The 25,627-nt window shown below is 35.5% G+C and overlaps 1 protein-coding gene across 2 annotated transcripts; it reads left to right on the top strand.

The window, feature by feature from the left end:
- The first annotated feature begins 19,024 nt into the window (after nt 1-19,024).
- LOC113781023 (uncharacterized protein At1g51745-like) lies at nt 19,025-23,027 on the top strand. 2 transcript variants are annotated; one of them, XM_027326850.1, is made up of 4 exons: nt 19,025-19,249; nt 20,152-20,348; nt 20,801-21,052; nt 21,859-23,027. In XM_027326850.1, exons 1-4 carry the CDS (start codon nt 19,086-19,088, stop codon nt 22,704-22,706), a joined length of 1,461 nt encoding a protein of 486 aa, XP_027182651.1. In that variant the 5' UTR covers nt 19,025-19,085; the 3' UTR covers nt 22,707-23,027. The 2 variants fall into 2 exon arrangements, with proteins under 2 accessions (XP_027182651.1, XP_027182650.1); XM_027326849.1 differs by having other exon boundaries at nt 21,754-23,027.
- The last annotated feature ends 2,600 nt before the right edge of the window (nt 23,028-25,627 follow it).

The following is a 25,627-nucleotide window of genomic DNA, read 5'->3' as shown; positions in this document are numbered from 1 at the left end:
AGAGACAAAGAAACAAGGCCTGTACCAAGTTACTTCTTCAGAAAATCGAGTGCTAATGAATGATTTCTTTGACCATTTTGAGTCCAGAGGGTTAGTAAGTCTTATCATTTCATTGGAAATATACCACTCTACTTTGGTTTGGAATTTATGACGGAATTTTAGTACATGGAATCATGGGCTTGGGAAGCCTAAGATGAACTCTGGTGTATTTCAAGTACTTGGGATTGCACAATAATGTCAGCTCCGTTATAAGACGTATTTTGGCTTAGGTTAAAAAAAAAAAAAAAAAATTTGACTTGCGGATCCTTTAAGATTCTTAAACCAATTAATGAAGTAGTTTACCAGTTGAGCTTGCCTTTAAGTAGGGCTAGGAGTCTTAGCGTTATCCTTGTGTCTCCGCTAAGAATATCACCCAGATTTTAGTCGTATGCTTTAACCAGAAGAGATAAAGGAGAGAAAAGATTCCAGATCCAACCATTATCCCGTAGATTGAGGTTCTAAAACGAGTTGGTGGCTTATTAGGTCAGATTTACCTTCAAGTATGGACAAGGTCCATAACATCTTCCATATATCTATGCTTAAGAAATATCATCTCGATCCAAGTCATGTGATTTATTTAGATGAGATTGAAGTGGACGAATCCCTATAATATGAAAGCATTCGATTAAGGTTTTGGATTGTGAAATTAAAGAATTGAGGAATAAGAAGATTGCTTTAGTTAAGGTCTTGTGGAGAAATCAAGATGTCGAGGAGGCAACTTGGGAGGCAGAGAAGGACATGAAGGACCAATACCCAGAGTTATTCACTTGAACAGGTAAGAATTTTGAGGACAAAATTCTTTTAAGGGGGGAAGGATGTGAGGATCTCAAAATTTCATTAATTTTTGAAAATTAAAATCAAAATATTATTTAAATGTTGAAATTATTAAATAATATGTATTTATATTATTAATGACGTTTTCACTTATAAAAATGTTATATTTTAATTTACATGAATTTTTAAAAATTTATTTGACGGTTCGTGTTCAACTAAGCGTTAGGGTAAATTTTTGCGCACTGACGCGCAATGTAGCCCTAAGTTGAAATGTGGGATATGTAGAGGTTATAAAAATGTACAACTAAGCTGAGGATATGTTAAATGGGGAATTCCTACCAGTAGATAAAATTCTGGTGCGTAAACGCGATTCAATTCAAAAATTTCCCACCATTATTAGCATGCCAAAAAGTCAATTAGACTACTCCCTAGACTACCCCAATTTTCCTCCCATCTTGTCACCAGCTACCACCCTTTTCTTACCCCTCTAAACTTCCGCTCCTCTGCTGCAAGAAGAAGCAGAAACCGCTGCCTTCCAAGCTCCAACAGCCTCTCATCTTCAGCCACTCACACCCAGTCTTCAAGCTTCCATTTTCAGCTTCCACCTCCACTTCTTGCTGCTGTCCAGATCGAGCAAGAGGAAGGAGAGGATCGTTGTTGCTGCTGCTACTCTCGCTGCTCCTGCCGCTGCTACTACTGCTGGGTTGTTCGGACCAGGTGAAGGAGAAAAACCAGCTTCCTATTTCTTCCTTCCACCAACCACAGAACCACCTCAAGCTCACCAAAAACCCCAGAACCCCAGCCCTCTTCATCTTCAGTCGCTGCTGTGCTGCTGCGGTGACTGGCCAGACCGAGAGGGAAACAGAGAGCAAGGGAGCCGGCTGATCCTCTGTGGTTCTAGGAGCAACTTGAGGAACTAGACAATACATTTAGCTAGTAAACAACCCACTTGAAGGTAACAAACTCCAGCTTAGCACCTTAGCCAAAAATTTCAGATTTTGCAGCTTGTGGTTCTTGAAATGTTAACTTGCGTTGGTAAAACTTGTTGGGTTGCTGAACCTCTAAGCTAATGATTGATGAAGCTAGAGGTGTTTTATGTGTTTATATGTGTGTTTTGTGGTGGGTAAATGTTTGGGAAAAATTTTAAGAATGAAAATGGAGAGCTGGCCGAAATGGGAAGGCAAAATTCCAGCTTGGTTACCGGTTGTTGTTTTGCAATTTTTACTTAGGTAATGAACTGGATTGCTTGTTGGAAATTGTTAAATGTGGGCTCTATGAACTCCCACTTTGAGTTGATGGCTGTGATGATGTTTGATGATGGTTTTATTGTTGAATTAGTGCTTAAGGAAGTAGATTAAAGGTGCATTATTGCTAGAAACTTCATTGAGCTCTTGAAGCAAAAAGTTCCGATTCTGCCCCTGCCAAGACCGACCTTTTTCATGCGAAATTCTGAGGTTTTAACGGCTTGTATTTGATTTTTATGTGTTGTTGGAGTTGTGTGTAAAGTTTCATTGAAAGATATTGAGGTTTGGTTGACCAAAGGTGATGAATTCCAAAACCAGCAAAATCTGGAAATTTTTCCCGTATGGCTCAGGCAGCCATTTTGTTTCGATCATAACTCTGCCTTCCGACATCGAAATTGAGTGCCGTTAGCGCCATTAGAAACTAGACTCTTCCAGCTTTCCAACGGTGTAAAATTCACGACCTGGTTCCACCTGAGTGAACTGTGGCAGTCTTTTAAAGTCACCTGTCCTGCCCCACTGGTTCACTGGAAGCCAGGATATGAGCTGCGTTTTGTTGCCAGATTTCGAGCTAGTTATGAGTAGAATTTTAAAATGATTTCTTCTGAAAAATTGTATCCCTATGAGTTTAGTTTCTAACGCTACCAACCATGCTCAAATCTAAGTTGAATTGAATGAGATGTGACCAAAATACGAAAACTGCTCTGCTGTTGAACCAAACTGTCCAAATTTTCCCAGTTTGTGTTCGAGTTTTTGATCTGATTCTTGACAAGAAATTGAGCTTCATGGATTGTGTAAATGTTAAGCTGAATGTCTATGGTCATTTGAGGGAAAATGCACCACTTTCGTTGTTGAAATGATGTTGAGGAATTGAAGGAAAAGGAAGGTATATGCTGTCCAAAAAATTCTGGAAATTTTCCAGATTTTAGTCGAATTTTGGGGGTCAATTTTGACAAAATTTTGAACTACTTGGGCTGTATACATGTTAACCTATATGGGTAGTATTGTTTGGGTGAAAATGTAGCTTTCGGGTAGTTGAAAAATTTTGGATAAATTGAAGGGGAAATGGACTACTTGCTACCGAATGCACCTGAAATTTTTCCAGCTTTGAATGATAATTGTGAACTGTTTTCACGATAACTTGAGCTCAAATGATTTGTGTATTAATTAAGGGGTTTGTATAGCTCAATTTGGAACAAAAATCTAGTAGAGGTTACGTCCAAAAAGTGGACCAAAATCTTATTCTTCAAGAAGATACCAAAACAGAATTTTTGTTTGAAATTAGAAATGGTTTGATGTTTGGATTTCATTGTGGGTAAATGTGGACCAAAGTTGTCCCGAAAATGTTTTCTAGCATTAACCGTTGTTACTAGGTCCACTTTGAGTTGATAAACTTGAATTTTATTAGACCAAATGCCCTATTTTGAGGAATTTGTCAAATCTGGAAATTTTCCTAAAAACTCAAGTTTTTGCCTTCATGAAAATCATTGGACTAAGTTGGTCGTGGAATTTGGCAAACTTAGGGAGTTTCTATTTTATAGAAATTCTAACGACTAGTTTTACTTGGTTTATATGATTGCCTCTTAAAGGAATTTCCCAAGATATGTTTGGGAAAAATTTGAGGGGAAAATTCCTCTAAATGGTTTAAATGTGATTTTTCTCAACTTGTGACACCAAATTGGTGTTAAATGGCTTATATGATTCTAGAACTTGGATGTTGGAATATTTGACGAATTTAGCAAGTTTTTGGGTTTTAAAGAAACCTCAAAATTTAATTTCACTCGATTTGTGGATTTCACTTTGAGAAAACGATTAATACTAGTTTGGAGATTTTTGAGTGAAATTAAATGCTAGTTGACTCGAGTTAAATTCGCCAACTCAAAAGTGGAAATTTATGTGAATTATTTGTATGATTTTAGGAGTTGGTGAAGAGCACAATCTCGATCAAAGTTTGGAATTCTAGACACTTCACTTGAGGTGAGTGTCTCTTGCATGAATCGTGTTTAACTGCTAGTTGAACTACTTGTTAAAAGTACTTGCTAGAGATATCATGAAATGTTATATGCTATGTGATTGCGTGAAATATCACAAGTACAAGTGTTGCAATGTCGATTGGAGCGTGGTCTCGTCGACTAAATAAACCAAACGGATGCACGTACCACGCTCTATTAGAGTGGGAGGTACCTCTCTGCCGTCTTGGTAAAAGTGCTTGCAAAATTCGTGTTGGAGTCGGGCCCGAAAATAAGGGGAAAGTCGTTGCTAGGAGACGTGTAGATTAAGAAAAATGTCTACATGGAGATTAGGTAGTGAAAGTTGACGGAGTGTCAACTACTATAAATTACCTGATCAAGCGCGAGGATTTTGGCTCCTGAGAGCCCCGTATCCTTTTCTTGTCATGTTACTTCGTTTTCCTAAATTGTTAATTGCTTACTTGTCCATTTGTACTTGTTAAATTGCCCTATGTGAATTGCATGTTACGAGGCACCACTGAGCTATTGGCTCATCCCTTCCAAATTGTTTTCCTTGACAGGTTCTGAAATGCATGAAGTCTTGGAGAACTAGAACAGAAATGTTATATTTTGAATGCCCACTTTTGTAATTGTACTTTTGGAAACGGTAGTATCTTTTGGATGATTTTTGTGTTTTTGGAAAAATGTGAATCCTGTGGTGCTTCTGTGCCCTGGATTAGGAACTTTAAATTGTAAATTAAATTGAATTTAAGTATACTAAGCTCGACGTTTTCGCTGGTACTTGGAATTGTGTTTTGGGCTGTATAAGTTGAATTGTATGAATTATTTAAGTACGTGACTTGCTCGAGAAGTAAGGTTTATTTTCGATTTATATTCGGTGAAATTAGTTACTAGAGTGCGTGAGTCCTAGCGAGAGCTAGGCAGGCGACCCGCCAACCCTTTGGTTCGCCTTAGGGAGAAGTGGGGCCGCCATAATTGGAACCGGGGGGAAGTTGGCTAACTTTTTCTTTCAAAACTTGCTATATTCAAAATCTAGAAAAAGTTCAATATTACTAAAATTGATTATCTTACACCAATCAAGATAAAATCAGTCTTAAACTAGTAGACAATTTAAGTCATTAGAGAACTAATTTCATCAACCAATTAGTAACTTACTAATGTAGTTGCAATGTCATCATTTCCCGGGTTTCCATTTGAGTCAGTATAATAGTGTTCGAACATGTCAACTCGTGATGGGAGATGATCTAATTTTTTCGTCGGTAGATAATGAAGTCTCCGTAAGACCACTAGGTGATACAAAGAAAAAACTAAATAAAACTAAAAGGTTAAAAAGAATTACGAATTTCTTTCGAATTTGAGCATACAATTTCTTCCTTGTCTTATGATTCATTGTTTCTTGGCCTGACTCATATTCTGCGAATCTAAGGAAAATCAATATATAGATGGGAAAATGTGAAAACTGAAAAGGAAGTGGAATTACTAGTGCAGTGTGCCGTTTGAGGTGGTGGGGTTCAGTCTGTTTCAGACTTTTAGTCCAATGGGATGGATAATGGGATTGGGTTTGTCTGGATTTGATTTTCAACTTTTAAGAACTGCAGGACTTGTGCATGCCAAAGTTCTTTAGATTTTGGGAAAAACCAGAATTGCTTTTTCACCGCCTGTTTACTGTTTACCGACCATAGAAAGAAAAGCACCCCACAATAGGTGTTCCAAATTTACTGTGGGCCTGTGGCTGGGGCTGACAAATGAGAATGGTGAATCATGGAGAATATGTCAATCTGGAGAAAATTATTTATCCTAAGACTATAGCCAATATGGATCTCATCTGTGTGGATAAGGGATTATGTGATAAAAATTATTTGAAATAATAATATGGTACTTTTTTATGATATGATATATAAAAAATAAAATTATGAATAAAAATATATTAAAAAAATAAAAAATGCATTTATGATACAAGTAAAACTAATTTTACAACCTTTTGGATTAGAGATTATGGGTTGGTTGATGGGAAAGGAGGGATACGAGGCAGGGATGGTCATCAGGTGGACTGTCCTTAAGCTGTTCACGGCCAAGATTTGGCAAAAAAAAATATACGGTCCAGATCACTTCTTGTACCTCGTTTTTAACAACGTATATGGGATCCACAAAAATTTGTTCTAAAGTTACATGTTGTGCAAAATGCACATAATTGCCGGGAACTGTTGCACCTGCCCCTGGTCCGAAAAGGAGGGAATTAAAGGCACAAGTAGTTGTCATGTACTGCCATTTTGGGCTATTCATGGCACATAATGTGTCAACATATTATAAGTTCAAAATATAAAGTTTAAAAAACATTATATGTATCTCGGATAAAAAACTAAATATGCATAGTATTATATGAACATTAATTAAATATAATAGCTCTATTATTAAATATTCTACAAGCAATATATCGTGTCGAATAAGTGTTACATCATTCAGGAACGAGTGTCCTGTCCCCTCTGAGAAAAGGAGCCAGGATGTTTCAATGATGTAGAAAGCAGAGGTACCTTTTTTTTTTTTTTTGTCGATATGATAGAATTCTTATAACCTAAACTAGCTTATTCTAGGGGGAAAGGGAGGGGACTCGATGTGAGTAGAAACTCCATCGAAGCTGATCAATGAAGACTGTCATATATTGTGACAAATTTTGTAGGAGGCAAGGTTCAAACCCTTGACATCCCGCACCACCAAGCTTAAGAAGGCTTGGGATGCAGAGGTACCTCTAATGGTAGAATTTGCACTTTGCAGGAGCAGGACTTCGGATTTAAGCAGCTTCTTTTGTTCCTAAATTTTGCCATTTTTGAATTCAAAACAACAGGTGGGTTGGTACAAACACCACACAAGTCAATATAGCCGTTACAGGTTTTAGTTTTTGTCGCTTTCTTGAAAGCAAAATTATTAGGGAAGATGGATTACTTTCGTTTTGCCAAAAAAAAAAAAAATGGCATAGTAAAGAAAACATTTGTTGCATACTAATAATTGTTACCATTTCTTGCATTTATGTACTTTCCATCTTTAATCTTACCTATAATCTTCTACATTTATTTACTTTTGTTAATTAATTTTACATTTTTTAAAGAGATAATTTCAAAAACCTCCCTTGTTTTTTCTAATCACACCTAACACTCCCCAAGTTTCTAAAAGCACACTTAACATCCTTAGAATGATAATCTTTGTAAGATGTCAACCCTTTTATGTAAAAATAATATTAAAAAATATGTTTAGCAGAGGGACTATAGTATTCTTCCAAATTTGCCCTTTTGTTAGTTGATTTTTGAATTTTAGAAGATGAAAATAAAAACAAATAGGACTGCAATATTTACATAGAAATTGAGCGGGTGTAAGTACAATAATTGCTGAATTGTATAATTTTTGTTGATTCATATGACCGTTATAAGATTTGTGCCAAAGTTTTGGATAAAAAGGAAATAAAAATTTTTGAATACTGTTTGATAACCAATTTTTCAAAAATTTTGTTTTTGATAATTGAACACCATTATAGGTATATTTAATATGCATTTTTTCATGATTTCAATTGCATTCCAACCTCTTTTTTTTTCACCAAATGAATGATTTTAACCTATTTTTTTCCTCACCTCTTACTGATTAAACTAGATAACAAGATAAAAGAGTAATTAAAAAAAGATAGATTTTTTATGTTTAGATTGTCTAAGTACCTCAAAACCTATCTTCAGTTGCATAAGCAAAATATAACACCCAAAATGTGTCCAAATTTTATGGCATTTTTGTTACTTTATTTTTACATAATCGAACATAAATATCTTTTTTTTCTTTTTTCTTGCCTTTTCCTGCATAAGAAATATGAAATGGGCAGAAAAAGAATCAACTTGTTGTTATTTTCATCTTATAATTTTCAAAAATCAACTTGCAAAAGGGCAAACGTGGAAGAATATTATAGTCTCTCTCTTAAATACATTTTTTAATACTAGTTTTACCTAAAGGGGTTGGCGTGTTACAAAAGTTATCATTCTAAGGTGCTAAGTGTGATTTCAGAAACTTTAGAAGTGCTAGGTGTGATTAGGAAAAATCTCAAGAGAGGTTTTTGAAATTATCCCTTTTTAAAAATATGATACCTGAAACATGTTTAATGGGTGCCAATACACGGATGAGGGACAGGAGTGGTTATCAGATGGACCGCTCCTGAGCTTTTAACGGCCAAGATTTGGCCCAAAAAAATTATACGGTCCGAATCACTTCTTGTACCTCATTTTTAATAACATGTGTGGAGTCCACAAAAATTTGTTCTAAAGTTACACGTTGTGCAAACAAAGTTACATCGTGTAAAAATAAAATTACGCGATATACAAAATACACAAAATCGCCAGGAACGGCTTCCTGCCCGTGGTACGCCAATATACAGACCCATAAATTATTAGATATCCAATACGTTGTCCTATGCAATTCCTAATTTTATTTAAAAAATTAATTTTTGACCCGTTCTTGTACTTACCAAAGGAAACAGTAGAGAAAGGTTGTTAAAACTCTGTACAGAGATCCTTTATTGTTTTATCTTACTTTCAAGAACCAAGAAATTGCCAACCAAAATCATGCAACACAAATAATTCTCTCCACCCAAAAGCCTACATTTGAGCTCATGTTTACAAATAGAATCTGGAAGCTAGGATTCCATTACTGCTAATTCCTAACCCCTGTCAGATAAATATCTAGCATTGACTAACCTCTTCCTTCCATTGATCTTCTCCTAGTAGTAGAAAGAAAGCGAAAACAATTGCACAGCAGAAGCTAGCCAGATAAGATTAAACGAGTCCATAGAGAGAGTCTCCGAAAAGTTTTAAGAGTTTTTTCCTGGCCTTTCTTGATCATACAGGATAGCTAAATTAACAATAACAATCGGATAAAAGAGATACCTACAATCTCAGAATGGATATGAGAAGGAATATGCACCCTTTTCATCAATATCCAGTACAATCCTGTACCACACATCCGAGGACCATATGTAAACTTCTAATAATGGTTGATGAATGATCCTACTGGGATCATAGTTTCCTCAATAAACACTACTTCTACATTCTAATGTCTATTGTCTAGCGCCATAAACATCTTGGCTTTCTGTTCATCCTCTAAACAATCTCAAGGATTTGAGTTCTGAGGTTCCATGTCTTGGCGTTTCATCGGAAGGCTTTTGTTAGCATCTTGACTTCCAAGAAAAAGGGATGATGATTCTGTTACACGTATAGTGCGAGCGATCTTCCATTAAGGCACCTTCATTTCTAGAGTTGGCAATTTTAATGATCTCAAGACCTGAAGGGCTACATTTTCCACCTGCACTAGGATTCCCGTATATCAGACAAGAATCATTATAGTCGGACAATGGTTTGTTTCTGTACGTCTGTGATTCAGGATGTGCGCATAAACAAGTCAAAGAAACAAAGCATCAGCCACTTGCAAACATGTTTTCACACTTCCAAAAAATTAACATTTTTCTGCTTATTCGCTTAGGTTTGCAGGGGAAATTAAGGAATATAAAAATAGAAAGCAAGCATGTACAGGATATGAAGGGGTGGAAGTCTTCAACCCCATTGAACTTATCTGTTCTCGACAAGGACTTCCATAAGCTTGAGTTATAAACTAGAAAGGATGTCCTCAATCTGAATACACTTTGATTTGCTTTGCTTCATTAAGCTCTCCGAACTTGAATTAATTTCAGTGTGAACCTTTTCCATGTTTTCCTATAAAAGAAAGTCCCACTTCATTCAGTCCAGTTTAAGATGCTTTGAGTATTAACCCTCACATTTCCTCTACGACCACAAGTGAGTGTGTGTTTAGGTACCATATATGTTCTATCTCCTAGGAACATAGCAAATGAAACTTTGTAAAACTTGAAGGACCTCTATTTATTCTGAACCTTAAGGCATTAGCTGAGACACAGTAAAGCTTTGCTGATTACCCAAGATCAGAAACACAATAAAGAGTCTAAAGTCCAATTTGAGAATTTGAAATGTAGCAAGTAGGAAAGAAACAAGGTAGGATAGTGTTAGGTTCATGAGTAAAGGATTATGTCCCATATTGGTCCGAAAAATAGAGAAAGAGCGGTTAATATATAGGTAAGGGTCCGAGACCTAATGACTTAAGTTTTTGGATCAGAGTTGGGTTCCTGAATTATATATTGGGTTCTTTGGTGGACTCTCTCGAGATGTTTCTCCCCATCAAATTGGTATCAGAGTTTTAGGTTGCGAGACTGGACTACTCATGGGCAAGTGGATTCTTTTAGGAGTTGGACGATGAAAATTCTCTTCTTGATTGATGGTGGACCGAAGTGCCAAAAGTGCTAAGGAATTTGGCTAGTATTGGGCCAAGCGTGCCATGACTTTGGCAGGGGGTCCAGTTGGTGTTACACCAAAGAGCCAATGATGGGTTGGCAGGGGTCCAAAATACAGTTTGAATGTTGAAGAAGAGTGGGTCCATATTTGACAGAAGAGGTGACCTTAGATGATAAGGTGAACTTGCGTTGAATATTAAAGTGGGTTCGAAGAAGGGCATCTAAATTTGGATTTAATGTGAGGGGTTACTCATGAAGGAGAAGATTTGTTAGATTCATGAGTAAATAATTATGTCCCACATTGATCCGAAAGATAGAGAAAGAGCGGTTAATATGTAAGTAAGGGTCCGAAATCTAATGACTTAAACTTTTGAATTAAAGTTGGGTTCTTAAATTACATATTGAACTCTTTGGTGGATTCTTTCGAGGTGTTTCTCCCCGTCAGATAGACATATACTTAAAAACAGGCCAAGAGAATAAATATGTCTTTGAAGCTGAGACAAGAAAAGGGAGGTTGGACTGATGCAACTTTTTAGTGCATACATATTGGGCTCAGTCATTCCGGTTAAAATTAGCATCCAAATGAAGGTAATTAATACTAATAAATTTGGACAATATTGAATTAAAGATCTGCAGTTGAATTATGTTGTACCTCTAAACATTTTTTTTATGTCTCTAACAAAACATATTAATGCTTATAGACCACTGAGGACTCTAAAGAGTTTGTTGGAATCGAGTTTGAAACAAGATAAATTTTATTACAAATCATGGAGTCACATGCTAGTGTGAAAAGACATCCCCTGAACACGCGGAAGTCTTAATTGAACAATTTGAACTTCTACCTTGGTTGGGTTCTACAGTTTTGAACTTTTCCTCAACGAGGTTAAATGAATCTTATAACAATCAGAACAACTCTTTAAACTATTGTAACCAACAATGAATTGCAATAAGACATTTGTCCATGATTCATCTCTTGATTTCAGGTCAACACTGTCTATTTTGTTATAAAAGGATGAAGGATATGGAAGACTTTTGCTGGATCTTTCCCCTACAGCCTTCGATGCAACCAAATGTCAAGATTGCATTTTTTTTTATTACTTCTCCTGCATGCTCGTTTACCTGTTCTGTTCGCTATTGATAGTGTTTGAAAATATCTTACCAAACAATTTCTTGATTCAACTCTTTTGCTATAAGTCCAATATTTCTAATAGAATGCGTCACAGTATTTGATGCTTGCGTAATCTCGCATTACAAGCTCAAGCTCTAGATCGTCATTGTTAGTTGAATATCCCACATCAATATTTCAAGAATTTCCAGCCATGTATATAAGGTGTACTCACTCATTGCTAATTAGTTTTGAGATGGAGATCCAAGTTATTTAACATGGTATCAGAGTTGGGACTTAACTTGGTTTGTTATTTCGTTACCCCATTTATTTCACCCGTGACTTGGTTTTTTTACTACTGCTTTAAGCTCATTTCCCGAGGGAGTGTCGCGAGGGAGTGTTAGTTTGTCACGTCTTTCTCTACTGATTTAAGCCCATTTGCCAAGTCACCTTTGCGAGGGAGTGTTAGTTTGTCATGTGTTTCTTTGCTGGTTTAACCCCATTTGCCAAGTCACCTTTGTGAGGGAGTGTTAGTTGAGTATTCCACATTGATATTCTAAGGATTTCCAACCATGTATATAAGGTGTTGAACAATTCCACTCATTATCAATTGATTTTGAGATAGAAGTCCAACTTATTTAACAATTGCATTAAAATACCCCTTCTTGGTTAAATATTCTCAACAAAAAAACAGGTAATCAAATGCGTTTTTAACCCTTTTCTCTGGTTTTCTTTTTCATGATTAAAACAAAATTAATAACACATTATCCCCCTCAACTTATGGGGTAGTCATGCTTTATCCCCTTCAACCTTAAATATATACGCTTTAACCCCATGAAACTAGTCAAAGTTAGATTTAAAAAAAAAAGGTGAATGCAATGACATTATTGCCCTTTTATTTGTGCACTTAGAATAACTTAAGTATTATTTCCTTTTATTGCTAAAAGATATACAACTTCTTTATCGTATCAACTGCACAAAAATATCAAATTAAAAAAGCTAAAAAAATTACATTTAGTCTATTACCTTTGAAATTTTTCTTGTTAGATTAACATTTACTTTTATATATGTTGTGTTCAATTTATTAAATTTTTAGCCAAATAAAAAGGATAAATAAAACTAAAAAAAAAAAAAGAATCGTCAATTTTTTTTTATAAAAAGGTAATACTAAACTTGATTTTTAAAAAAAGGTTATTAGGCCATTGTACAAAAATTTTACAGGTAAGCTCCTCTATAATTTTTGTTATAAACCATCTGCTCTGGTATAAAAAATCATAGTGGATGGAAGGTGGCGATGGCCAGTAAAAAGCAAAGAAACAACAAAAGTGAGGAGATTAAAGGAAGCTACACCTAATTGTTTTATCCCCTCGATGAAATTTGGGGATCAATTTGTATGGAAAAGAAGGACATCTGGTGAGTCCAATACAAAATCTATCATGAAGGTGTTATGTGGATGCTCGAGAGAGAAGCTGGTGTGGGCAACGTTGGTTTGGGGAAAAGGATATGTTCCTATGTTTGTGGATGCTGTGTAAAAGGAAACTATCTACAAGAGATAGATTGCAAAAGTGGGGAGTGTTAGAAATATTCACTATTGTTAATCATGTTTGTTTGTTTTGTTTTACTTAATTAGTGGAGTTAGGGAATTAGTGGAGTTAATGGAGTAACGAGTGAAATTAATGGAATAATTATTGGAGTTAGTGGAGTTATTGAAATAGTTAATGGAGTTGTTTTGAACACTATAAATAGAATAATTTTATGTTATGAATTAAGTCAGTTTTTACAAAGAAATAAACTCTTGTTCTTTGCTTCTATTATTATTTTTCTCAACAATTGTAACAGTGGCATCAGAGTTAGGTTCATGAGTGAAAACAAAAATGAGTTGTGAGAATTGTATTGATAAATTATAATGGTCACCGACAACTTTGTGCAGCCAGTAATTTCTTGTTTTGATGGTTACTATGATCATTGAAGCATGCTAATGGAGAACTTCTTGATATCCAAAGAGCATTGGCAGGTTGTCGAATTTGAAGTATCAAAACCAACAACCGAAGTAGTATTTTCAGAGGTGCAGAAAACGAAGTTAGAAGCATTGAAACTAAAAGATCTTAAAGTTAAGAATTTTCTTTTTCAAGCTATTGATCAAGCCATTTTGGAGACAATTCTTAACAAAAACACCTCCAAATAAATTTGGGGCTCCATGAAAAAGAAATATCAAGGAAATGCGAAGGCAAAGCAAGTGCAGTTTCAAACTCTTCAAACTGAATTTGAGACTTTACGCATGAAGTCAAGTGAGTCAGTCATAGATCATTTGGAAAGAACGATAGCAATAGTTAACAAGATGAGGATCCATGGAGAGAATTTGGAGGACGTCACCATTGTCGAGAAGATTCTTCGATCGATGACAACAAAATTTAATTTTGTTGTATGCTCTATAAAGGAATCAAAAGTTATTGATGCATTTTCAATTGATAAGTTGCAGAACTTTTTATTGGTTCATGAGCAAAAAATTAATCAGCAGAGAAAGAGGAGCAAGCATTGAAGGTTTCAACAAAAAGTCATCCAACATGGAGATGAGGCAGAGGCAGAGGTAGAGGAAGCAATGATCGTGACAACCAATAACAACAATGTCAGCACCAAGAAAATTAAGTTCAAAGAAGAAGAAGATGACGAGGAGGCCATCCATCAACAACTCAACGGCTAAAGTCATCTGACAAGTCTAATGTTAAATGCTACAAATGACATAGATATAGTCATTATCAATTAGAATGTCAAAATAATTTGAATAGATAAAATGGAGAAAGGACTAATTTTGCAGAAAAAGAAAAGAAATATCTCTTTTGATGGTGTGTCACATAATTGAAAAAACTTAACAAGACATGTGGTATTTAGACACCGGTTGCAGCAACCATATGCGTGGAGATAAGAAGGTATTCTTTGAGTTGGACAAGTTATTCGGTAATACTATCAAATTTGGTGATAACTCTATAATTTTTGTTATGGAAAAAGGAAGGGTAACTATCCAAACTAAAGAAAATTCTTCTACTCACACTATCACTGATATTCTTTTTATTCCAAATTTAAAGACAAACTTATTTAATGTGGGTCAATTAATGAAAAGGGGTATGAAATTTTTATGAAAGATAGAGTAAGTTGGGTTTGAGATGCAAAGTTAGGTTTAATTGCTCAACTTAAGATGACGACAAATTGTATGTTTTCACTCTATTTGTAGAACTCGACTCATTCATATTTCTCAACAAAATCGAAAGATGTGGCATGATTATGATATTTTCGTTATGGACACTTAAACTCTGGTGGATTAAAGACTTTACAGTAGAAAAATATGGTGGTTGATCTACCTCAAATGACAATTCTTTCAAAAGTTTGCAAAGAGTGTGTCGTTGGCAAACAACATTGGGATAGCTTTCCAAAAGAAAAATCGTGGAGAGCAAAGAACGTATTGGAGTTAGTTCACTCTGATTTATGCGGATCCATAAACCTGCCATCTAATAGTGACAAACGTTATTTTATGATATTTATTGATGATTATAGTTAAAAAATTTTGGTCTATTTTTGCAAGAAAAATCTGAAGCCTTTTCAACCTTCAAAAATTTCATGACTCTTGTCGTAAAGAAAGCAGACAAATTTGTAAAAAAAAAAATTTCACAGTGATCATGGTGGAGAATATAACTCACAAGAATTTATAAAATTTCGTGAGGAATATGGAATTTAGAAGCAGTTTACAACAACCTATATACCACAACAGAATGGTGTTTCAAAGAGGAAGAATCATATAATCTTGAACATGGTGAGAACCATTTTAATAAAAAGTGGTATTTCAAAAATTTTTTGGTCTGAAACTATCAATTGGAGCATTCATAGACTGAGTAGAAGTCCCACACTTACTGTTAAAAATATGAAGCCTAAGAAAGTATGGAGCAGCCAAAAATCAATAGTGAATCACTCAGAATTTTTGGATGCACTGCCTATGTTCATATTCCAGACTAAAAAAGGACAAAACTATATAATAAGGGAGAGAAATGTAGTTTTCTTGGTGTTAGTGATCAATCAAAGGCCTATAAACTTTATAATCCTATCATTAAGAAAATTGTCATCAATCGGGATGTAATTTTTTATGAAGAAAATTTTTGACCATGAACCAGCAATAGTATTAAACAACAAATACCTATTGATTTTGATGGAATTGATAAAGAGAACAGGCAGCAAGCAACAGAACAAATTCCATCCGATTGCATTGGCAGTACAAAATTCGTAGCCTATCTTCTAATTGGATATGAAATCATCATTTTTTACATAGGGATCTATAGGAATAGATATTTATTGATCAACCTCCTAGTTATATGAAGGTTGGAAGTTAACATAAGGTATACAAACTTAAGAAGGCATTATATGGGTTAAAACAAGTCCCACGTATTTGGTATAGTTGTATAGATGCTTATTTTTTTAAGAAGAGATTTAAAAAATATCCTTATGAGGATTTAAAAAATATCCATATGAGCATACACTTTTTATAAAGATTAGAAATTGAAGTAAATTGATCATTGTTTGCTTATATGTTGACGATCTTATTTTTACTAAAAATGATAGTGCCATGTTTGAGAAATTCAAGAGATCTATTATGATTGAATTTGATATGTCTGATCTTGAAAAGATGCATTATATTTTGGGTATTGAAGTGATGCAATCTGCTACTGAAATTTTTGTCTCTCAAAGAAAATATGTGCAAGAAATTTTGAATAGGTTTCAAATGAAGAATTGTAATTTTGTTAGTATGCTAGTTGAAGTGAGTTTAAAACTCATCAAACAACCTGAAGGAAAGAGGGTTGATAGTATCCTTTATAAGCAAATTGTGAGAAGTCTAGTGTATTTGACAGCCACAAGGTCTGATATTATGCATGCAATAAATTTTATTAGTGAATACATGAAAAGTCTAAGGGAGACATCTTTTAGCTGGCAAGAGGATTTTTCGATATTTGTAAGGAACCATTGAATATGGATTGTTCTACAAGAACGGCGAAAAATTAGATTTATTTGGTTTTACTGACAGTGACTATGAAGGCGATTCTAATGATAGAAATAGTATGTCTGGTTATGTATTCATGATGGGTTCAGTAACTATTTCATGGTGTTCAAAGAAGCAACCAATTATTATTGTATCAACAATTGAAGTAGAGTACGTAGCTGCAATGACCTGTGTCTATCAAGCAATTTGGCTAAGAAATATTCTTGAAGAGTTGCGTTGTCATCAAGGAGTTACTACAATTTACTGTGACAATAGTACTGCTATCAACTTCTCTAAAAATTTAGTTCTACATGGAAGAACTAAGTACATAGACATGGGATTTTACTTTTTAAGGGAGCTCATAAGGGATGGAATAATTGATTTTCTCTACTGCAAAAATGAAGATTAGATTACTGACATAACGATCAAGCCATTGAAGTTATCCACGTTTCAAAAATTAAGGAATCTGCTTGGAGTATGTGCAATTGATAAGTCCTATTAAACTGAATGTTTGAAAAACTTTTAGTTTAACGGAGAGATTATTAGAATTATTTACTGTTGTTAGTTAATCATGTTTGTTTGTTTTATTCTACCTAATTATTGAAATTAGTGGAGTTAGTAGAGTAGCTAGTGGAATTAGTGGAGTAACTAATGGAGTTATTGAAATAATTAGTGGAGTTATTTTGAACTCTATAAATAGAGTAATTTTATATTATGAGTTAAGTCAATTTTTACGAAAAAATAAACTCTTGTCCTTTACTCTTCTTATTATTTTTCTCAATAATTGTACATGGGAGTGCCTATTCTATCTAGTTTGTGGGGGGTTTCGCAACAAGGAGGAAGAGAGCGTTAATCATTTGTTTTTCAATTGTTGTGTAACCAAACCAGTATGGGATAGAGTACAGCACATGTATCTGGTATTTCAAGGGTCCTATATGTGGGAAGAGGAGCTTAATTGGCTTGCAAATCAATGGAGATCTAATTCCTTTGCTGATCAATTGAGAAGGCTGGCTCTACTTTGTACTAAATCTGGAGGCTGAGAAATGTGGCAATTTTTCAATCAAAGCTTGTCGACGTTCTGGACTTCTAAAAACTATCATCGAAGCAATATGTTATTGTGTAACTAGTAGTTGGTCAGGTTTTCTTCGTACGCAGCAAATTTTGGGGAGTTTGTGATGGAATGGGGGTTGGATTGGGAAGTGCCTGTCAAAATAGAGTAGAAATACTAGTGTATATGATACGTAAATGGTAGTATGATTGAGGGGTGATTACCCATGTGTACAAACTTTACAGTTGAGATCAATAAAATTGTTTCTAATTTGCCCCAAAAAATTTCACTTGGACTCTAGTTTCTCAAATTTCACTTTTGACACTTTATCCAAAAAAAAAAAAAAAAAATCCGACCAACATCGTGGGATTGCATATAAGTATTTGTGGCAAGATGGATTTCTAATTTGTGTGCACAGGGAAAAGGTTGAAAGAAAGGAATATGAGAAAAGTAATATAGGACCAAAAAATGATTTTCAATTTGAATTAAAGTCTTTGCATTTAACATTTAAATTCATTCTTGATAAACTTAATGCAGTAGTTTCAACATACAAAAAAAAAAAAAAAGTTCAACAAGTTCGAAAGAATTTTTAAAATACTCCAATAGCTATAATTTTTCCCTAAAATGCAGAAAATGCACCTAGGGCGATGGTGTACATTTCACGTGAAACGACTTCTTTTTTAGAAATACAGAAGAAAAAGTATTAGAATAACAAAAGTAATGCATATTTAGAAGTTCAATAGATAAATAAAATAAAAATATGAGTACATTTTATATACATTAACAATGTAATATATTATTACTATTAGATCTATAATATATATATAAAAATTGAATTTTAAATGATATTTTCTTCAAAAATTCAATTTTACTAATACAACTGAGTATTACAAAATGCTTGTCAAACATACTATTGTTGTTAGGTTAAATCCATTAGCTTATTTTGATTTATAAAAATTTTTGAAATCTTTGAAACTGCTTTCAAGTCTTTTGTTCCCTCCCCATTTTTGATAATGTCATTCAAGTCTCCCATAATAATCCAACTATTTCCCCACAAATTGAATTTTACAATAATCATGTGCAGAAATTGAATTTTAAACATTATAAACCTAAAGAATTAGAAAGGCCTTTTAGTCTATTCGTTTAATACCAAAAAACAAAAAAAAAATTCAAAATGAGGTGCAGGAAGTTAAAATAAGATAAAATGAAAATGCCATCAAATCAACCGGCAGGATCCCTTGGGGTGAAAAGTGAAAAGCAAATGTATTTTTACTCTCAAATATTAAAATAAAAAAGGAAAAGACAACGGTCCGTACATTCAAATTACGGGTAGCCAACCGCCGTTGGACACAGTACAACACTCTGTACCACTAACATCTTCAGAGTTCAGTGCAGGCTACAGGTGTTCGGTTGGGAGCAAAGACGACCCCTTCCAATTCATCTTAAACCCCAAGAAAGCTAAAACCCATTTAAGAATGAGAAAAAACCCACCTCACTTATGCTCTTGTTTTTCCTTTTCATGTTTTCTTGAGCAAGAAAGAGCGAGAGAAAGGGAGAGAAACCATGGGGTTAGCTGTGGGAAGCTTAGTTTGGGTGCAGAGGAAAAATGGGTCATGGTGGCCTGGAAAAGTTGTGGGGCTTGATGAAGCCGCTTGCCCTCTCAAGCATTTATCTCCTTCGGCTGTTAAAACACCAATCAAACTTCTCGGCAAAGAAAATGGTTCTGTGTAAGCTCTGTTTTGCATTTCCCCGATATATTTCTTCCTCTTCGTTTGATGAGGCTTCCCCCCCTTCTTTTTATTTTGTGAACCGTTTTCTGTGGTTTCATTTTTTTTTGTTGGGTTGGGGGGGGGGGGGGGTGGGGTTTGAATTCTTATCAAAGTAGGCTTATTCAAGAAACAAGAATAAAGAAAAAAAAAAGAGCAGATAACAATTAGTAGAATAAAACTTTCTGTTGGATATTTTGCAGTCTTTTGTTTTACTTTATTGTTTGGGTATTTATTTCCGATGATTTCCATAACATCATGAAATCCTTGACAATGCGAAGTTTGTGTCAAGTTGCTTTTGTTTCTTGAATCAAACTACATAGATAGCTCTTCTGGACAGTAGCATTGTATTTTTCATTCTTGTGTTACTTGAATTAGGAATGAACCTGTACCGTCTTTGTCCAGTAGTTTATGAAGATGTTGCATATGACACTAATTAAACATAAGGTGAAGATGACATTTTCCCCAAGGGCAGAACACCTTTGGCTTTGCCTTTGATTTTGAACTGTTGCAAGTGTTTATGGCTCAATTACGCTAGGAACAATCTTTCTTGTGATTAATTACTATTTGGAATTGTTGAATATTAAGTGGTTTCAGCAGTTGAATAGAAGGGGAAAGCTGTGATAGCTGGTCCTCACCACCTTGAGATCGATATATTTGGTTCCCTGCCTCATTTTATTGATGTCGCATCAGAAATTATGGATCCCTTTTAGTCCTTCTTGTTAATGAGATTGTTAATATCTATGTTGGGAATATGTCTTGTGCCAATCCTAATAAGATTTAATAATCCAATTATCATTCCAACAAATTCCAATTTAGGCGGGGCTTGGTTGTACTCATTTCTGGTAATGATGAATTTATAGGGAGTGGCACAATTTGGAAACATCCAAGCGCATAAAAGCATTCCGGTCTGCTGAGTTTGATGGTTTTATCAAGGATGCTGAATCAGTCCAGTCTTCTCTTGCTATAAAGAATGGAAAATATGCTCATCGAGAAGATGCTGTTCTTCATGCCCTTCAACTTGAAAAACAAGAGCAGGAAAAAAGTCATAAAACTCCAGGTACTTAAAACTGCTTAGTTGATGAAATCCTTCATATCAGAGCCTGATATGAACGATTGCTTTCTTCGAAGTGGCTGATGAGTTATACTCGGAATGTTGCATGCATGAACTTTTGGAATACGTATTCACAAATTAAGGATGTAAGAATGATCATGTTTCAGACAAGTAGAAAGATCAATGGAAGCAACATAGAGAGGTGATGTCCTAGTGCACAGCCTCAAATGACAGTCTTACCAAATCTAAGGGTCATAGAGCTTCTTTTAGAGCAGGATTCTCTTCCAACCTTTCAAGAGTCTGTAATAGATGCCCAATTTATTTAAGTCTGACGTGCAGAAAATCGTTTTAGACTTTGTTTGAATCAGATAATCTTCTAATTATGCTAATGCATTAATGAAGTCCACAAACTGTCTATTTGGTTTAAACCAAAACCATCGTTTTTGCTTTTGCAACAGATAATGTGAAGCAAGGACCTCTTTGCCGGGCTAAGAGAAGCAAATGTGTTTACTTGCCAGTTGAAAAAGCTTCTTCTGAGAACTCAGTTCTTCATTGTCAGTCATCCAAGGTTATTCCCTCTGCATGTGTAACAGAAGACCATTACCAAGTGTCCAGTTTAGCAGAGGAAAAAGATTCTGCTGAGTCACGGGTATCTGGTTTCTCTGAGAGCTGTTTCAAGGATAATGGACGCAGAGTCAAACAACTCACAGGTTGACAAAATACCTTTAATGTGCTCTTGTTACTTTATGGCAGAGTTCATATTCATCACAGATATTTGATATTTCTCTAACTAATTATTTTTGTACAAAATGAGGATATAACTATGAACAAAGAAAGGCACTTTAACATAGTAAGAAATGCCATTGATTGCACGGGCGCCAGTGACACATGTACATGGTGGTTTTAATTCACCAAGATCACCTAATGCATTCACGAATCATTTTCTACTTCCCCTAGATCCTTGTGCGGTGCTTTCCTTTTGGATTAGCTGTTTTTGGAGATTTTTTGAAAAATTTTACTCTAGCAGGATTTTAGAGTATATTTTGGAATATTTTTAGAATATATTTTGGAATATTCAAGAGTAGTAGAGTTTTTAGAATATATTTTGGGATATTTTTTATACATTAAAAAAAATTTAAACTACTTTTTAGAGTATCTTTTAGGGTACTTTTTAAAAAATTTTATAGTATCTGAAAAACTAATTTTTGAAAAACTCAAGGATCCAAATAGAGCAAATGGTTTTTAAAGAAACTATCTTACAATAACAGCGAGCAAAGCACCTGAAAAAAATGATGATGTTCAAAGTATTTTTGTTTCATTTAGTTCCAGAAGTAGTTGAATATTTTGAGACATCTTAGACATAACAACTCTTGTATATATCAAATTGATACATCTTTACTGAGGAATTCAGGCAGCTTTCAGAATAGAAGCAAAAAGCGAAGCATTAATTTGCTGGAGGAGCATCTGAGTTACACATCCGAATCTTCTCCTGACGCCAAGATTGCCAGTGGTGCAGGTTCTCAGAACTTGAACTCAAATGAACAGCCTTGCACGCACAATTCAGGTGGAACTCCAAGCACTGTAACTAATGGAACAAGTTTTGCAGTGTCCAGAAAACGATCACGCAACATACAGGATATAGTGCTGCTGGATACTCCATGTAAGGAAGAAAGAAATTACAGAGTTGACAGCAAATCTGCTGAACACTTGGCTTTGGAGGACAAAAGTCTCTTTTGTTCTCTTACTGGAGGCAAGTACTTGGAAGACTCTGATAGCCTCTGCTTTAGGCCAGTCCATGCTAACCAGCATAATATGATGGAAACAATGTTGATCGATGTCAATATAACTGTTCAAGCTAGCTACCGGAAAGAGCATGTCCCTCTTGTTTCTCTAATGAGCAAATCAAACAAGAAGGCCATCATAGGGTACCCTATTGAAGTAGAAGTATTGGAGGACATTCCTGCAATTTTTCTTGTTAGGAAGAATAGTTCCGGTCAGATGGATGGTAATGCTGATAGTAGTGCCCATCAACTAGTTTGGAGAACTTCTAAAAGGACTCCTGTGTGCTACATCACCAACCCCCACCCTCCTGCTAGAGATGAGAAAGGTGAACAAGCCAGCAAAACTTTTGGTGACTCAGGTCTTGAAGCAAAGACAACCAATTTTCCCCCGGCAGAGGAGTTCTTTTTGTATCCACCAAAAAGGAGTAACTTGTCGGAGCAGAATGGGGACAATCTCCAAATTACTCGTCAAAATTCTGAAAAAGTAAGCCTAGGCAAGCAAGGAGGTAGTCTACTGCGAGAAGCAACATGCATTCCTGTCGAATTCATATTTACCAAGTTGCTTTCTGCAGTTGGTACATAACATCACAGTTTTTCCTAGTAGACTTTTCCAGTTGGTAACAGAAAATCTTTATGACTAACTCAAAAGCCTTTTAACTACAGAGGGTAGGCTAATGGATTTGCACTCTTTAGCTATACTCATGTTTCAGATGTAATTATCTTTGCTTACAAGAAGTGTTTTGTCTATTTTGGAAGTGGAAAGGAGCTTAAGACTGATCCTTTGTAATGTCCATCCCTAGGGATCCAAATTCTGTTAGGCATTTTGAACACAGTAACTTCTTGTAACTACTATAGAGTTATCTTCTTAAATTTGACTTATAGGAAGGTAACATGAATTGTCCCACTTGGGTCCTGAATCTTCTTTTACCATTCGCTATACATTGAAAAGTGCGTCATTGGCATGTTGTTCCATTGCTGGTTAAGTTGCCGTTGGTGATTGATCTCGACAAGGAGACCATTGCGTTTCACTCTAGTCATGGGATGTTTAAATCCTAAGGTTTTCCAGGCCTCTTAGCTCCTGTTTGTCTTGTTGTTGCATCAGGATACTCTTCACTCTTGCCTAAGATCCCGGATTATTCCTGACAAAATGTTTCAATTCATCAAGCACGGAAAACAGATATATGTCCAGAAGCCTTGAAGAGGGTCCTTTATTTAGGAGCAACAGTTAATGCATGAAGTACTTAACAATCAGCTTCCTGCATGTGAGTTCTTGGAACATATAATCTCATGAACCAATTATTTGATGAAGCTTCTTCACAGAGTATAACACCAAAGACGTCTACTCTTCAATAACAAATTTCAACCAAAAAAAAAAACAAGGATAAGAGCCTTCATTACAGCTCAGTTAGAGCCAGATTGATTGGAATTCTAGGAGTTCAAAAATTAAATTTTGCACCAAGAAATTCCGTCTGTGACCTCAATGAGCTGCTTGTTTTGGTTCCATTGCTCGACTGGGTGGCAAAATGTTTGCAGTTGTAGCCGTCTTAGAAAAGTCGCACTTAACTGCAGCTACCTGAATGTTTGTATATATATGTCTATTCTGAAAATAATAAACCATTGTTCCTTGATGAAGATTCAATCTCCAGAAACCTTACCGCATACTAGCAAAATTCTCATAAAAAAATGCGTCTCACAAAATTGCATCAAATTGGATATTCTAATACAAAAATGTGTATGAGAGTGTCTTTGTCATTTCTACAGGTATTCCCCTGAATGTAGTTACAGTTTATTTGTCAGAAGGACATGGGCAAAGTTTAAACCAGGTGAGTAAAATTTCTCCCACATTCCCTTATGGCTTTGTGGGTGTGGGTGTGGGTGTTGGGGGGGGGGGGGGTTTGTAAAGCTATGTGGTACAAGACGGTAACCAGAGCATAACATGCTCTTACCAGCGAAACTGCTACTACTTGAAATCACAGAATGCTGCTATGTGAATAATCTTTTCACTGGAGCTGATTCAAGCTCTAAAACACAAACATGCTTAAGCCAGCTGTATTCTAGTATACCTTTTAAGTGCCACTGCTACACACTAGGCCACATATTTTAAGGAAGATGCAGCAACCGCAACATAGCTGTGTTCCAATATACATCTGAAGTGCCACTGCTACACATTAGATACACATTAGAACACATATTTACAGGAAGATGCAGCAACCACAACATCAGTTACTTCGCCTCAAGTAATCTTTACTTACCAATCAAACTAAAAGTAGGAACCGGTTGCCAGCAGCCTGTGTAGTGAAGACTCAAGAGTGTCAAACTCCACATGAAATGCCTCAGTGAGCTCTGGACAAAAAGGTTTAGCATCAGCAGTGACTTTTCTAAGAACCAGTGAATTGTAGTTTCCACCATAAACTATTAAAGAAACTGGCAGATGAAATAGCAGACGCTTGAAATAAGGGCATTTTGTTTGTGAACCACATTTTCTAGTTGGAATTGCATTGACATGGTTGGCACATGTTACAGAGCAGAGTGCAGCTTCATATACTCCACATTGATTTCTGCTATACATTGGGGATTAGTCAAATAACTTAAGCTTCCATGGTTTGGCTTCTGTGTTCTCCGATTCTGAGGCATTTTGCAAATAATCCTTGATACAGAACTTGGTGAAACCTTGAGCACTTGCTATCACACCCTGTTTAGAATTCATGCACTTTCACAAACTTTACCAAGACACCATGCTCTGAAATAGTCAGCTCTTTTGTTAACACAACGGTGACATCCTCCTTGGTAGGATGCAGGACCAGTTCTATTCATGGAATTTTCTGCACAAATGTTTTAAGTGAATATTATGGTACACAAGCTTGTAAAAACTTATCTAGATTTTGTTGGACTCCTTACACGGGAGAGAAATCACAAGTGTACTCGTGACCTGAACTATACAATTCCAGTTCTGATAGCAGGAAAATCTCATCTAACAGTAGGTAGATTGCTTTTGATTCAGGATGTGTTTCATCAGCAACCAAAAATTCGTGAAACTTGCCATCCACTTCTATAAAGCTACATCCTGGATTCTTTTTGGTGCCTTTCGCTTTCATCATGCTTCTAACCATCTTTACATCACTCCACTTCCTTTCCTTAGCACATAAACTAGCAAGAAGTGTGTAAATGCCACTATCTTTAGGATCCAAAAAGATGAGTTTGTCAGCTGCAAGGTTACCCAGCTTGAGATTTCCATGCATTTTGCAACCATTTAGCAAGGCACCCCAGACAGCAGCATCTGGTTGCATTGGCATTTGTTTTATCAACCCATGGGCTTCTTCAAGGTGCCCAACTCTACTAAGCAAATCAACCAAGCACGCATAGTGTTCCACTGTCGGTATTAACCCATGGACTTTCATGTTTCTAAAATAATTCCAACCTTGATTGACTAATCCACCATGAGCACAAGCTGAAAGGATGCCAACAAATGTGATACTATCAGGCTTGAAGCCGATACTTATCATC

The sequence above is a fragment of the Coffea eugenioides genome, chromosome 8 (assembly GCF_003713205.1).
Source record: "Coffea eugenioides isolate CCC68of chromosome 8, Ceug_1.0, whole genome shotgun sequence".
Taxonomy (NCBI): Eukaryota; Viridiplantae; Streptophyta; class Magnoliopsida; order Gentianales; family Rubiaceae; genus Coffea; species Coffea eugenioides.
The sequence above is the reverse complement of the archived record's forward strand: the minus strand, read 5'-3'. Positions and strand labels throughout refer to the sequence as shown.